This window comes from Leptodactylus fuscus, chromosome 4, assembly GCF_031893055.1.
Source record: "Leptodactylus fuscus isolate aLepFus1 chromosome 4, aLepFus1.hap2, whole genome shotgun sequence".
Classification (NCBI taxonomy): domain Eukaryota; kingdom Metazoa; phylum Chordata; class Amphibia; order Anura; family Leptodactylidae; genus Leptodactylus; species Leptodactylus fuscus.
The window spans coordinates 179,166,784-179,180,557 of NC_134268.1; the positions used below are offsets into that span (position 1 = coordinate 179,166,784).

The window sequence follows — 13,774 nt, forward strand, 5'->3', positions numbered from 1 at the left end:
ATCTTGCCCATGTTATGCCTTGCTGCTGCTTTGGTCCTCTCTACCAGCTGGCCTTGGCAATGACGTGCCCCATATATCCTAAGTGACTGCAGCAGCGGCATGAATGGAGGTGATGGAGAGGTGAACAGACCTCTTAAATATTGTGTAGGCACCGTATTAAGGTGTTACTTGACCAGTATATGTTACCTTTCGTCACGCAGCATTTGTATACGGTTACTTGTACATTCTCAGAATACTATACGGGCCAGGTGAAGGGTCAACAGGTGGTAAAGCATCAGTCATATTACCTAACACAGGGCTATTCCTGTAAGTATTAACCTCCATCTATAATGTATGTTATTTCCTATATACTGAGAACTGGTCAGTGCAATAAAAGAGGATTTTCTCTTTAGCTGTGTATACTGTTACTAGGTGCTTAGGAACAGTGTGTAAAGTAAAATGAATCCAACAATTGTGTTTGTGTTTAGAGCCCTTTATGTTGAGTGAATGCCCATGAGATATTAGCATTGCGTTATTGAATTTCTAAGGGCATGTTCCGTACAGAGACAATAGGTAAGAAGCCAAAGTTATGGCAGTTTCTAACTTGCAGTCTGTTCCTTTTATCTCCATAGGAGCTGAAGGAATGTGTGCAGCCCAAACAGAAGATGAATAAGCAATTGTATTTATCTGGTGTTCTCCGGACTATATATAAGGAAATTACCGGGAGCCTCTGTTACGTTTCCTGAGTCAAGAACGGAATATCAATATGGGAGAAGAAAGAAACCTCGGGGTGTCACAGAAGATGTTGTCCCCATCTCGGAGTACAAGCAGTTGCTCCTCAAAGCTGGGGAGCCGCCAGGTCAGTTTGCCAATTTCTAGGATTTATTGCCGGAAGAGTCTAATTTGTTGAGCTTTGACAAATATCTCCTTACACAATAGTGTGAAATGCCTTCAGGTTGCCACGTGAAGACTACTGGCCAGCCAATGAAGGCCATGACTATTTCTGCCACACAGTGATTGTTATATAAGGAATTCACGTTTCAAGGGGCCATGCCACAAAAATATTTATACACTATCCATTGCACATACGATAAATTGCTGATTATTGGGGGTCTCAGCAGTTGGATCCGCACCGATCAGCAGTATGATCCTCATATCCTAATCATAGGGGATAAGTACTTTTTGTGATTTAACCCCTTTAAATAAATGCCACCTTGTTGGGGTGCAGTTACTAATAACAGTGACTGATGTGAGGGCGCCCTCACATTTGTTATGAACTGTGGCATAGTTTGAAGTTCCTAGGCCTCAATACAAAATCTGTAATGTGACCCCTAACTACCTTGTGCTATTTAGGATAGTTGCATATTTTATATGGCAGAGGTACCTTTGGGGCCGCTTCAGGATCTGGTAGTATTACTGCATTGGCACCACTATGGCTACCCATTGTAATGTCGCTTCATCTTTTGTATCATGGCCGGGCTGTAGCTTCATTGTGTGCTCTGCAAAGGGGCATTATTCAGTGCGGACATCCTGTGCTGTGACATTATTAGGCGTTATTCCTGTGCTGTAATGTCAATTTGTACATTATCTCTATACTGTGACATCACTTTGTATGATTCCTAAGCCGTAGCTTTATTGGTGTAATGTGACATCACTATTTGTGTTATTCCAGTGTTGTGACATGACTGTGTCTATTACACCAAGCCACCGGTTGTGACTCCTCTATTCTTACTCAGCCGACTCGTGCTCTGACTCAACTTCATAAATGGCTGACAGCCACGGTCAGACCGATGCAGTAAAACTCTGAGTCAGGAAAAAGCTAACGATGAATTTCTATAAAAGTAAATATGTAACAAACTATACAGCTAATTAATGATACAATATTGAGAATTGTGTAATAGAATTTTTAAAATTGAATCATATTATTGTAAAATTCACCCGACTCCAATCTCCACATTTTTATTCCTTTGTGGATTATACCGATGCTGTGACATCACTGTGTAGATTATATCGATACTGTGTAAATTATACCGATGCTGTGATATCACTGTGTGGGTTATAAAGATGCTGTGACATCACTGTGTGGATTATACTAATGTAGTGACATCACTATGTGGATTATACCAATGCTGTGACATCACTGTGTAGATTATACCGATGCTGTTACATCACTGTGTAGATTATATCGATACTGTGTAAATTATACAGATGCTGTGATATCACTGTGTGGATTATAAAGATGCTGTGACATCATTGTGTGGATTATACCGATGCTGTACATCGATTTGAGGATTATACTGATGTAGTGACATCACTGTGTGGATTATACTGATGTAGTGACATCACTGTGTGGATTATACCGATGTAGTGACATCACTGTGTGGATTATACCGATGCTGTACATCAATGTGTGGATTATAAAGATGCTGTGACATCACTGTGTGGATTATACCGATGCTCTGACATCACTGTGTGGATTATACTGATATAGTGACATCACTGTGTGTATTATGCTGACACTTGTGATATGCTTGTGTGCATTAACCTGGTACTGTGACATCACACTGTGGATTATGCATGTGCACTTAGGAAAGACATTTTGTCACTGTTTGGAGAAGAAAAAATCCTGTTCATGTTCTGAGTTTACTTCCTGCTTAAAGGGAGTCTGTCGGGTTCAATATGTCCCCTAGACCAATAGTAGTGTTGGATAGGGGCTTTTAATAGGAGCAGAAACCTACCTTTGTGGCCGCAAACTGATGAAGCACTGCAGAGAAATATATTCATTTTTTATATGGAAATGAACCTACAAGTGCTTTGGGGGCGGGACTGACTCTTCAGGTTGACCTACATACAGCTACAAGTACTTTGACATTGCGCTGGAATCACAGACCAATGATGACTTATCACTGTGAAATACATTTTTAGCGTTTGCCTGGATCACAGCTGTCTGTAGGCAAATCTCACACATCAGGCCCCGTCCACAATGCACTTGCCAACTAAGTTACATATCTATGAAAAGATTATTATCTCTGCATTGCTTCTTCAATTTGTGGCTATAAAGATATGTTACTACTCCTATTAAAGGGTCCTATATGACACCGTTATTGTTTTAGGAGCCCATTTGGCTTCCCTTTAACATGCCGCCCACCTAGCCCTTATTCTATGCCAGACTCCATTCTTTCACCCCATTTGTTTCTCTGTTAGGTTCTACTTTGATACTCTTCTGTTCCTTATTATCTTAATAGAATTCCACTCCATAAATTAGCAGTAGAAGAATATTAGAAAATTGCACTATTTCTGCTAAATTTTTTAACTCTGCGAGTTCTTTTGAAACCATTGAATCCATCAGATTATAATGAATATTTTAGTCTGTATAGAGAACTGAAAATGTTACAGTCTACGTTTTCTATAGAACTATAGCAAAGGCGAAATCCAATTAAAAGGCAACAAATCTTCAAATGTTTTTGTACATTCAGTACAGACCGTGGGAGGAATTTCTTAGTGTTTGAATACTGTAAAAGCGAAGATTTTTAGCTATATTTATCCGAACGTGTAAGCTTTATTAGACAATATGGGATGGGAAATAGTACAATTTTTGCCTTCAAAGTGGAATTTATTATCATCTGTCATTCTATGTATTTTGTAGTTCACTTTAGGCGATTTATATACTTTTTTGTTTTTCGTTTTGTAATTTTTTTTCTTTTTTTCAATTGCATATACAACAGTCTAAAGTTTTTTTTTGGTTGATTGTTCACCGTCAGAGTTCACAGTACACACAAAACCGGCCCTAGTGAGTCCTTAATCCATTCCCACAGGTAAAGCGAACCTGTCACGTTGTTCTATCTGACCGCAGGATATGAGAGAGAGAAGTTGAGCTATGTGATATACACCCATATATACTCGAGTATAAGCCGACCCGAATAAAGCCAAGGCCCCTAATTTTACCACAAAAAACTGGGAAAACTTATTGACTCAAGTATAAGGGGGGGGGGGGGGGGAATGCAGCAGCTACTGGAAAATTTCAAAAATTAAAATGGTCGGAGGTTTTGGGTGCAGTAGGTGCTGGGGAAGGGGAGGGGGTGTTTTGGTTGTCTGTCTGCCCCTTCCCTGAGCTTGAGGACTGAGTTTCCCCCCCCACGTGGAATTCAGTCTGGCTGAATATAGGGTATCTGCAGTGCTCCTATTAACTCCTTCCTGACGGAACAGGAGCACTGCAGATACCCTGTATTCAGTAGACTGGGCACTTTCAGACACAGGGATATCTAATGTGTTTGTGTTTCACAGTCGCTTTATACTCTTGTATGTATTCTAGGGAAAGGAGGGATTTACAACTTTTTTTAAAAAAAAATAATTTAAAGCTTCTTTTTTCCCCCACTATTTTATGGGAGATTCTATACATTGATATTGCGGCTGGTCATAGACCATATCCCCACTCCTAAAAAAAAAATAAAAAATTGCTGACTCGAATATAAGCCGAGGGGAGCTTTTTCAGCACAATAACTGTGCTGAAAAATTCGGCTTATACTGAAGTATATGCGGTAGTTTTATATCATCCGGGCAGGATTTCTAAGTAAAAAACAGAGTAAATTCTACCAGCACTTACAGGAGACAGCAATTGACCACTTTCTCTGCATTACTATGTGTACAGAGAGGCTGCCAATCATCCTGGGTGGACGGAATAAACAGGACCCTCTGTCTTTTCTAAGAGTCCTGTCAGAATTTGCTGTGTCAGGTTCTTTTAACGCTCAGTAATTGGTTTGTACAGTTCAGAATGCGATCCCTTTGTGTTCCTCTATACAGATCAATGTCATATAATTGCAATTTCCCATTAGCTAATTATTACCCGTGGTCATCCCTATACTCAGGGAATTCCCAGGATTTCATGTTATCTGTAAAAAATCAATTTTCAAAGCTATATGAGCAAAGTTCTCTATGTTATGGTTTTGCTCTTTACATCATATGCAGTGGCGGAACTAGGAATGGTGGGGCCCCAAGGCGAACATTTGACATGGGGTAGATGTCAAACTCTCCCATAGACCCAGCTTTTTTTTTTTTTTTTTTTGCATGATGCGGTTTTTGATGCGTTTTTTTTTTTTTTCATGTAAGTTATTGCTGCAGTTTTTTGCTCCAGCACACTATATGGACCTGGAAATGTCCTTTAAAAAACACTTGCAGTTTGTGTTGCATTTTTTTTTTTTTTTTTTTTTTTTTTACAAAAAATGTATAAAAAAAACTGCGACAAAAGACTACATAGCATTTTTCTCCGCTTCTCATTGATTTCAATTGTTTTTTCAAGGCGGAATCCACCTGAAGAAAGTTCATGTCTAGGATTAGGCCGATCTTGAAATTTCAGGATCGTTTATAAAATCCGATTTCCAATCATTTTCCATTTGAACCCGATCCCAATTCCGATCCTAATGCAAGTCAATGGGATTTTTTTTAATAATCGAAGATCGGATTTTAAAAACGATCCTATTCACTACACAGCATGGAGTCCAAAAATTGTTTACATTTTTGAACTCCACGCTGTGTAGTGATTGAAAAAAAAAATCCCCCGGCTACCAGCCCCCCTGGTGTCCGCTTACCTGCACAGATCCGCTGCCGCTCCCCATTCTTCTCGGTCCTGTCCTCTCTCATTGGCATGCTTTCAGAGCGCCATGCGCGCCCCCACCTCCCTAGGCTAGTGTTAGAGATGATGGGAGTAGGCGGGGCTTGTTGTGGCTTAGGAGAGTGTGCAGAGCTGAGTATACGGTAAAGCAGGGACAAAGCAGAAGAGTAGATAGACAAGTCAATGTACAGTAGTATCTATCTACTCGTCAACTTCAGCCATGGCTTATTATATGGCGAGTGCCTCGTCGTCCTCACAGCAGCGCGAGTGATTTACCACAGCCTGCCACTCTTCTGCTTCGTCCCTGTTTTACCGTATACCCAGCTCTGCTAAATCTGAGATGTAGCAGAGCCGAATATACGGCACAGCAGGAAGGAAACAGAAGAGTAGTACGCTTCCATAGGAATGAATGGACGCAGCCAGAACGCAAGGGGTTGAGTGGCCGGACACCGGCAAAGTCTGCGTGCCGGATGCTTCCATTCATTCCTATGGGTGCGTATTATTCGAAACGTGAGTTTTGAATAGTACTCGCTCATCTGATACTATAGCTTTTCCCACAATGATTGGCCAGTAGGCAAGCATTGTGAGAAATAACCTCCAACCTCGATCCCGCCGGAAAAGATCGGGATCAGAATTCCCAATCTCACAACCCTATTCATGTCTCTCTCCCCCCCCCCTCCCCCCCCCCCCCCACCTCTAGCTGAAAAAATCAGCTAGAGAAAAAAAACTGCTACTGACTCCCATTGAAACAAATGAGATGCGTGTTCTGAGGGGGATTCTGGCTCAAAATCAGCCTGCAAAAAATTCTGCATAAACATACCCTAAGACCCAGGCCCCACGGGCCATAAACACAGCAGGAAAAATTGTGGCATTTTACAGTATCTGTAAAGTGGATGAAAAATCCCACGCCCACTTTGCATTTCAGACTGCAGCACGGACACAATGCAATTTCCAAAACCAGCGCATTTTTAGAAATTGCAGCATGGCAATTATATCTGCGGATATAACAATAACAGAAAGTCCGCGGAGGAAAACTCAGTGAACTTTCTATTCAAAGCGCTTTGAGAAGAACAGTGATGTGTTCCCGCCATGTTTTTTCCTGCAGCTCTTTAGCGCTGCATTTCGTCCTGTGGGGCCTTAGACTAAGGGGGCATTCGCACTACCGTTGGTGTCCGCGGCTATTCTCCGTACAAAATTTTAGCAACGGACAATAGCTGGTCCGTGGGCAATTTCCATTCATTTCAATGGGATTTTATCTTGTGTCCTATAGTGTTTGTTTACAACCATGTCCGTTTTTTCAAGTGGACAAAAAAATCCTACATGCAGGACTTTTCTGTGCATTTGAAAAAACGTAAGTGTCTGTACTACACGTACTGTTGTGCTGCTGTCACCTCTATGGTTATTTCCCGGGGCAGGGGCTAGTAACATGCAGGCTCGGCTGTAGGGTGGAGTTTATCTCGTGGTTTCATCTGTATATTGTCATCTGTGGTCACGCGGTGAGCTGACCGCATTCGCTACATTACCGATAGAATTAAAGCCAATTACACTCGAGTAATTACAGACACATTTACATAATGTATCCCAAGGACTCCGGCTCATGTAGCTTGTTGCTATATTTATCTATATTAAATCACATACCATACTTATTTTATGACTGTAAGAAAAGGATTAAATGAATTAATTAAACACATTCATTCATGTAAAATTGATCCTGGCTGTTTAACCCTTTGATTGCTGCAGTCAATATTTGACTTCAGTATGGTCAAGGTAAGCTTCCTGGTGGAACCCCACACAGTTGGCCCTGGGCACCTAGAAGTGGCCTCCATAGCTGTCCTTACCTTATACCTTTGTCATAGTAACACAGTTCATAAGTAGAGATGAGCATAGAAATGAATGGACGTAGCCGGCACGCGGGGGGTTAAGCGGCCGGCCGCCGTCAAAGCGGAAGTACCAGGTGCATCCATTCATTTCTATGGAGTGTGCTGTTCGGATCGGCTGATCCGAACAGTACTCGCTCATCTCTATTCATAAGTATTAGCATACATTATACATTTAAAATAAAGTGGTAAATTTGGCAATTTCTTAAAGGGGTTTTCTGACCTCCAACTGGATTTACTTACTGATGACCTATCTGATCTGTGAGGGTCCAACGCCCAGAACCCACACGGATCAGTTGTTCTCGCAGCTTCCAGGCACCAGAAGCAGCTGCAGTTTCCCATATCCATTGCTATACAGTGGATGGGGCTCCAGCTCCGCTCCTCTTACTTCAATAGGAGCAGCCCACATGCACCCCCATCCACTGCAGGAGCTTCTGATCCTGGAGGCTGCCAGAATAGCTGATCTGTGTGGGTTCCAGGTGTCAGACCCCAACAGATCACATAATGATGACCTATCTCATGAATAGGTCATCAGTATGAAAATTCACTTGTGCTCAGAAAACCCTTTAAGGAATTGCCATTTTAATACTTTATTTAGAATTTTAAATATTTGGAAACAAATGATCTTTATTACTATGACAAAGGCTGTTACTAAGGCAACACTTGTGCGCTCACAATAGAATGTGTAAGGCCGGGTTCACACTATGTCTTTTGGCATGTAATGTGCCACATAGACGCCGCGGGATCTTTTGCGGGCCATATACGCTCCCATTGTTTTCAATGGGAGCCGGTACCGTATACGCGGCACTATTTTGCGGCCGTGATTTTGCGGCGGCCGCAAAATAGTGCCACGTATACGGTACCGGCTCCCATTGAAAACAATGGGAGTGTATATGGCCCGCAAAAGATCCCGCGGCGTCTACGTGGCACATTACGTGCTAAAAGGCATCGTGTGAACCCGGCCTAAGGAGAGCCATGGGGGTCATTTCTAGGTACCCAGGGCTAACCATAAGTGTCCCCGAAAGCAAAATTGATTTATCTATCCCTTAACGGGGTTATGCCATAAGGCAAGAATGGGAGGTCAATGGATCCTGATAAATCCAGTTACTTTTTAGTTTATCAGGTCTCTTTTTAGTATTGTTGTGTAGGAGAGAATAGCTGTCCATTTGCTATCTGACAGCCAAGAAACCTGGCAGAGCAGACCCTGAAGCCAGTGTGAACGGAGCCTAATTGTATTAAATATTCTACAGCCAGATAATATTATACTTACAAGAGAATAGAATTAGATTGATTTTTCTTTTTATAACCAATAGTTCAGTTTTATTCATAAAACACAATTTTATGGATCCTTTAGGGTTTATTAAGCTTTGCTGAAATGAGTTACCATCTAAGTAAAGGATCCAGTAGCTTGGAGAGAATGAGCTTGGAGCTTAAGGAAATTGAATTAATTGAAGCATATTATCTAGAAGTGGATGAAGGTGGGTAGTCTGTTTCCGAAAGTTTCTAAGAGGGGCATTTTAGTTTTTGATTTTTATTTAATTTAATTTTTTTGCAAATGTGATTCGGTTGTCGGACATGCAGGATTTTCTGTCTGTGCCAAAAAAAAAACTTTCACCGTGGAGAGGCTGCACACGGACACCAGCGGTTTGCCTTAAAAAAACATTAAGCTGCCCACTGGCAAGCCGTCTCCTATACAGTTTCTCTAGGGATTAGCACAGAAACCCAAAAGGCGGACAGCGACACAAGTGTGAACCCCGCAATTATTTGCACCAATTCAAGGGAAAAAGAAGTCAGGGGTCCCACAGGTCACTCGCAACACATAATATCTAATAAACTTCTTTGATCTTCTTTTTCATGTCCTTTGATGGCTGACATTTTGTGCATGGTAAATGTATTACCCTTTGGCTCTATTGCACTGTAGTGTAAAGATTTATGATACACAGCCTTCCACTGTCAGAAAGGAGAAAATTAACCCTATATTGGCAAAACAACAGTTGTTTAGCTTCATATAGTCATGGGGGGATTATATGATGGACGAATAATCACTGTATGGGGGGCACGGACAGGGAATGAGAATGATGGTCATCTTGTGTGCACAGACATGTTGTCATAGTAATCTCGGCCCAGGTAGAGAAGGAAAGGGAAAGGTTAATGGTACAAAATGTACGTGGTTGAGCTTTTTGCACCAGAGTCTGTAAGGCTCGGTTCACATGTGTGTTTGGGCCATTCCGTTCCCCTCTCCGGAGAGAAAAGTCCTGCAAGCAGTTCTTCTTTCGCCGCATAATTTGTGTGGACAAAGCATGGAAAACACACGGATTCCCATTATAGTCTATATGGTCCAAGTGGTTTCTTATCTAACCGCTTTTTAATGCGTTCGGTATTCCATTTGAGGGGTTCCCAAGCAGAGTCCCCAAATGGAATACCGAACGCAGATGTGAACCAGGCCTAAGGTGATGTATATACGGATATACAGTATGGAATAATAATATTCCAATTGCAAGAAAAAGAAAAACGATTTGTCAATCCTATTATTATTTTATATTTAAGGATGGTAAATCACTTCCATAGTCTATGAGTACGTCCAATGGTGTGAATAGCCCCTATGAGTGTGATTTATTTGGGCATGTATGGGATTCTCTTTTATTCGGGCAGCTTGTGCTTTGGCTATCTCTGAAGTTTCAGACACTGCTCCATATTTCACTAAACTCCCAGAAGGTTAATTGAGGCCAGGAAAACCTCTCTCGGATCAATAGGTCATTCATTTATTCCCGTCTGCCCTCTCCAAACTCTGCTGCCAAATGCTTCCTTGTTTTCCTTCAGAGTTCTCCAGAGGATTATGTTATTATTCAGAGGAATCAATGTCCTTAATGTAAATGGATCTCAGACAGTAACAAATCCGAAGCAGGAGAAGGTCAGTGTGTTAGGCAGGTAACAAGGCAGAACATGATGCATGGCTTTACTAATCATTCCGCTGTGCAAAAACATGTCAGAGCTGTCTCCGAGAAAGACTCGCCTCCCTCCCCGCTGCTACTAAAGTTCACATTACATATTCCTTCTAAACTTCTAGAACAATAAAACTTGAATATTATCATATTTTTCTATGAAACCATTTTGATACATAAAGAGTTGAAGCAAGGATGGAACCCCACGTTGCGAAAATGATGTGTTTTACAGTACCTGCAAAGTGGATGGGATTCTGGCTAATGTACACGTTGCAGCGGAAAAACTTCCGTCTGGACTTGCACAGATGAACACTGCCATATTTCACGGATGCTGGACCGCAAAAAATGGTATGACCGTGTGAATATGCCCTTAGAATAATAAAATTCTATATACTTTGTCACCACTAAGGGGAGTTACAGAGTTAGCTGCATACCTGAGTCTTCTTGATGTTAAAGGGGGAGTTGTATAACTCGGTCTACAATAAGCGCCCCCTACTGGATGCTACAGGCAGCTGGAAGTTTGCTATTCTGATTCTTGTTATATGTAGTTAGAATATGTGCAACAGAAAAAAAAAAAACTTTTACCCTTAGGCTACATTCACATGTAAAATGCTTATTGCAGATTTTCCTCAACAAAACCTATGACTAAATCCGTGACTTGAACTGACTTTTGATGCTGTACAAAGAAAATTCTGCACTATACAGATGTAGCAGTGCTTAACTTGACTTTCTGCAACAAATATGCAAATCTATTCTCCGGGATGTAATTAGGAGAACAGTGCACTCTGTACGCCGCCCTTTAGATGTGTACGATTATCCCCTGACCCTGGTCTATAGTCTCTTGTAGGCACACACTCTCCCTGATGTGTACGATTATGCCCTGTTTCTGCAACAAGTTATCTTATCACAGATGGCAAAAAAGCCATTGAGAGTGTCAAGTTAAACTTTTCTACATCTGTTGTTTTTTTGTAGATTGTGAGCCCCATATAGGGATCACAATGTATTTTTTTCCTATCAGTATGTCTTTGGAGAATCGGAGGAAATCCACACAAACACGGGGAGAACATACAAACTCCTCGCAGATGTTGTTCCTGGAGGGATTCGAACCCAGGACTCCAGCGCTGCAAGGCTGCAGTGCTAACTACTGAGCCACCATGTTGCCCCAATGGCTATTTGTTTCTGTATATAAATTATCCAGGCAGTGGAGTTGGGGCCTGGTTTGGATGGAGTTGGAAAAAAATGTCTGACTTCAGCTTCAAAATAAAAATTATTATTTTTATGTCTTTTAATGTATTATTCAATTATTAATATTTTATTCAATGTATAATTTTGTTCCATATTTTCATAGGAATTAAGTCTCTCTTTTTGGGGAATTAGAGGAGCTTTACTGCTTCTGTCTGGCCCTGGTTGTGGGTGTTGAAGTCGGGTTGTGTCCGAGTCGTAGGTTTGGTCTTTCGGCTCCACACTTTTGTTCATCGTGTGCATTAGGTTCACATTGGCTTAAATACTTTTGGATTAAGTTATGGATTTCTTGCCTTAAAGTCTATGCATAGACGCCCTATGTACATGTAGCCTTTGGGTATGTGTGCAATTTTTCAAGCATATTTCAGAGCATAAAACAGGTTCATTGTTTTCAGTGTGAAACATGTGATAGTTCTTTAACCTAAAACTATAAAGATCTACTGAAAGCCCCAATCCATCACTTATCATGTCATCATTAGCTCACAGCTTTCCAAAAATGAAGGGGCTCGTGTCCTACAATTCACACCTGCCTCTGTAGGCCTCTGTCTAGCTTATTCTGAACGTAAAACACATTCAGAATAAGCGGCGTCTAAAGCAGCTCCATTCATCTCTATGGGAGCCGCCATACGAGTGCTCCCCATAGAAATGAATGGGCTGCTTCTTTCACTCCGAGTAGTCCCATTGAAGTGAATGGGGAGTGCCGGCATATACGGCAAGCTCTGCTCATGCCGAGCCGTACACGCCGGCACTTCCCATTCACTTCAATGGGACTGCTCGGAGTGAAAGAAGCAGCCCATTCATTTCTATGGAGAGCGCTCGTATTCCGGCTCCCATAGAGATGAATGGAGCTGCTTTAGACGCCGCTTATTCTGAACGTGTTTTACGTTCAGAATAAGCTAGCGTTTACTCAGTGTGAATGCACGGTGCATTCACACTGAGTAAACGCTAGCTTATTTTGTAGAGTAAAATTACACTTGTAAATTTTGCTATCCCATTGACTTCAATGATATTTTTTTACAAGTGTAAAAATACGCCTGTAAAAAATACGCCTGTAAAATGTCATTGAAGTCAATGGGATAGCAAAATTTACAAGTGTAATTTTACTCTACAAAATAAGCTAGCGTTTACTCAGTGTGAATGCACCCTTACTTGTCTTTTTATTCCATGATGACCTATGGAAAGTTTACATTTTTCCCTAACTCTCAAATGGAAGACAGACAGACAGACACACACACACACACACACACACACACATATATATATATATATATTAAGTGTAGGTTATTGATATTGATTCGAAATGGTGGATTTTTGTGCGTGCATGTTGCATTAAATGCAATAAGAATATGTTCTCGGGATATTAGAGACTGAAAGGTTTTTTGGTTTAAAAAAAAAAAGTTGAAATAGGAAATTTTATAGAGTTTTTGTTCTGCATACTAAAGACGCAGAGGTGTACCTCAAAGCTCCTGGGCCCCAATGCAGAATTGGTAATGAGTCTCTCACTGCCTATCTAGAATACTGGTCTCTTTACAGTGAGGCCTTTGGGCCCTCTCAGGCTCTAGGGCCCAGTAGTAATTGTTGCTTTTGCATCCCCTATAGCTGCCCAGATTAGACTGCCATCTTATCGTTCACAATGCTTTGTTACCCAATAACATCTTTGCAAAACCTCTAAAATACACTTTAAAAAAACTTTTTAAGGCGGCATGCACACGACCATGTGCAAGCCAACCGACCGTGATTGAACGGCAAGTGCGGCACACGGATGTCATTCTTTGGAGCCAGTAGCCGCAAATCCTAACAGAAATAGGACCTGTCCTGAGTTTACAGCACAGACTTTCGGCCAGAAAAACGGATAACTGAAAATCACAGTGTGATACCTGGGAAAAACCTGGGCCCCGATGTGACTGCATCCTCTGCAGGCCCTCAAGTTACACCCATGACACTGTCCTATACTATGTGTATATGTATGTGTGTGTGTGTATATACATATATATATATATATATATATATATATATATATATATATATGTGTGTGTGTGTGTGTGTACTCCAGGATGGATTTTATGGACTATATTTGCCGTTGTGCATTTTTGTGTACACAACTCCTAGGAAAACCAAGTGATTGT

General features: G+C 41.3%; 1 protein-coding gene across 3 annotated transcripts in view; it reads left to right on the forward strand.

Moving 5' to 3' along the window:
• The window catches only part of OSBPL3 (oxysterol binding protein like 3), a 148,800-nt gene that overhangs the window by 73,837 nt on the left and 61,189 nt on the right, over positions 1-13,774 (forward strand). For all 3 annotated transcript variants that reach the window (XM_075271421.1, XM_075271419.1, XM_075271420.1), the window contains one exon: positions 612-838. In XM_075271421.1, the coding sequence (XP_075127522.1) occupies positions 746-838 (93 nt within the window). In that variant the 5' untranslated portion in view covers positions 612-745. The remainder of the gene's footprint in view (positions 1-611; positions 839-13,774) is intronic.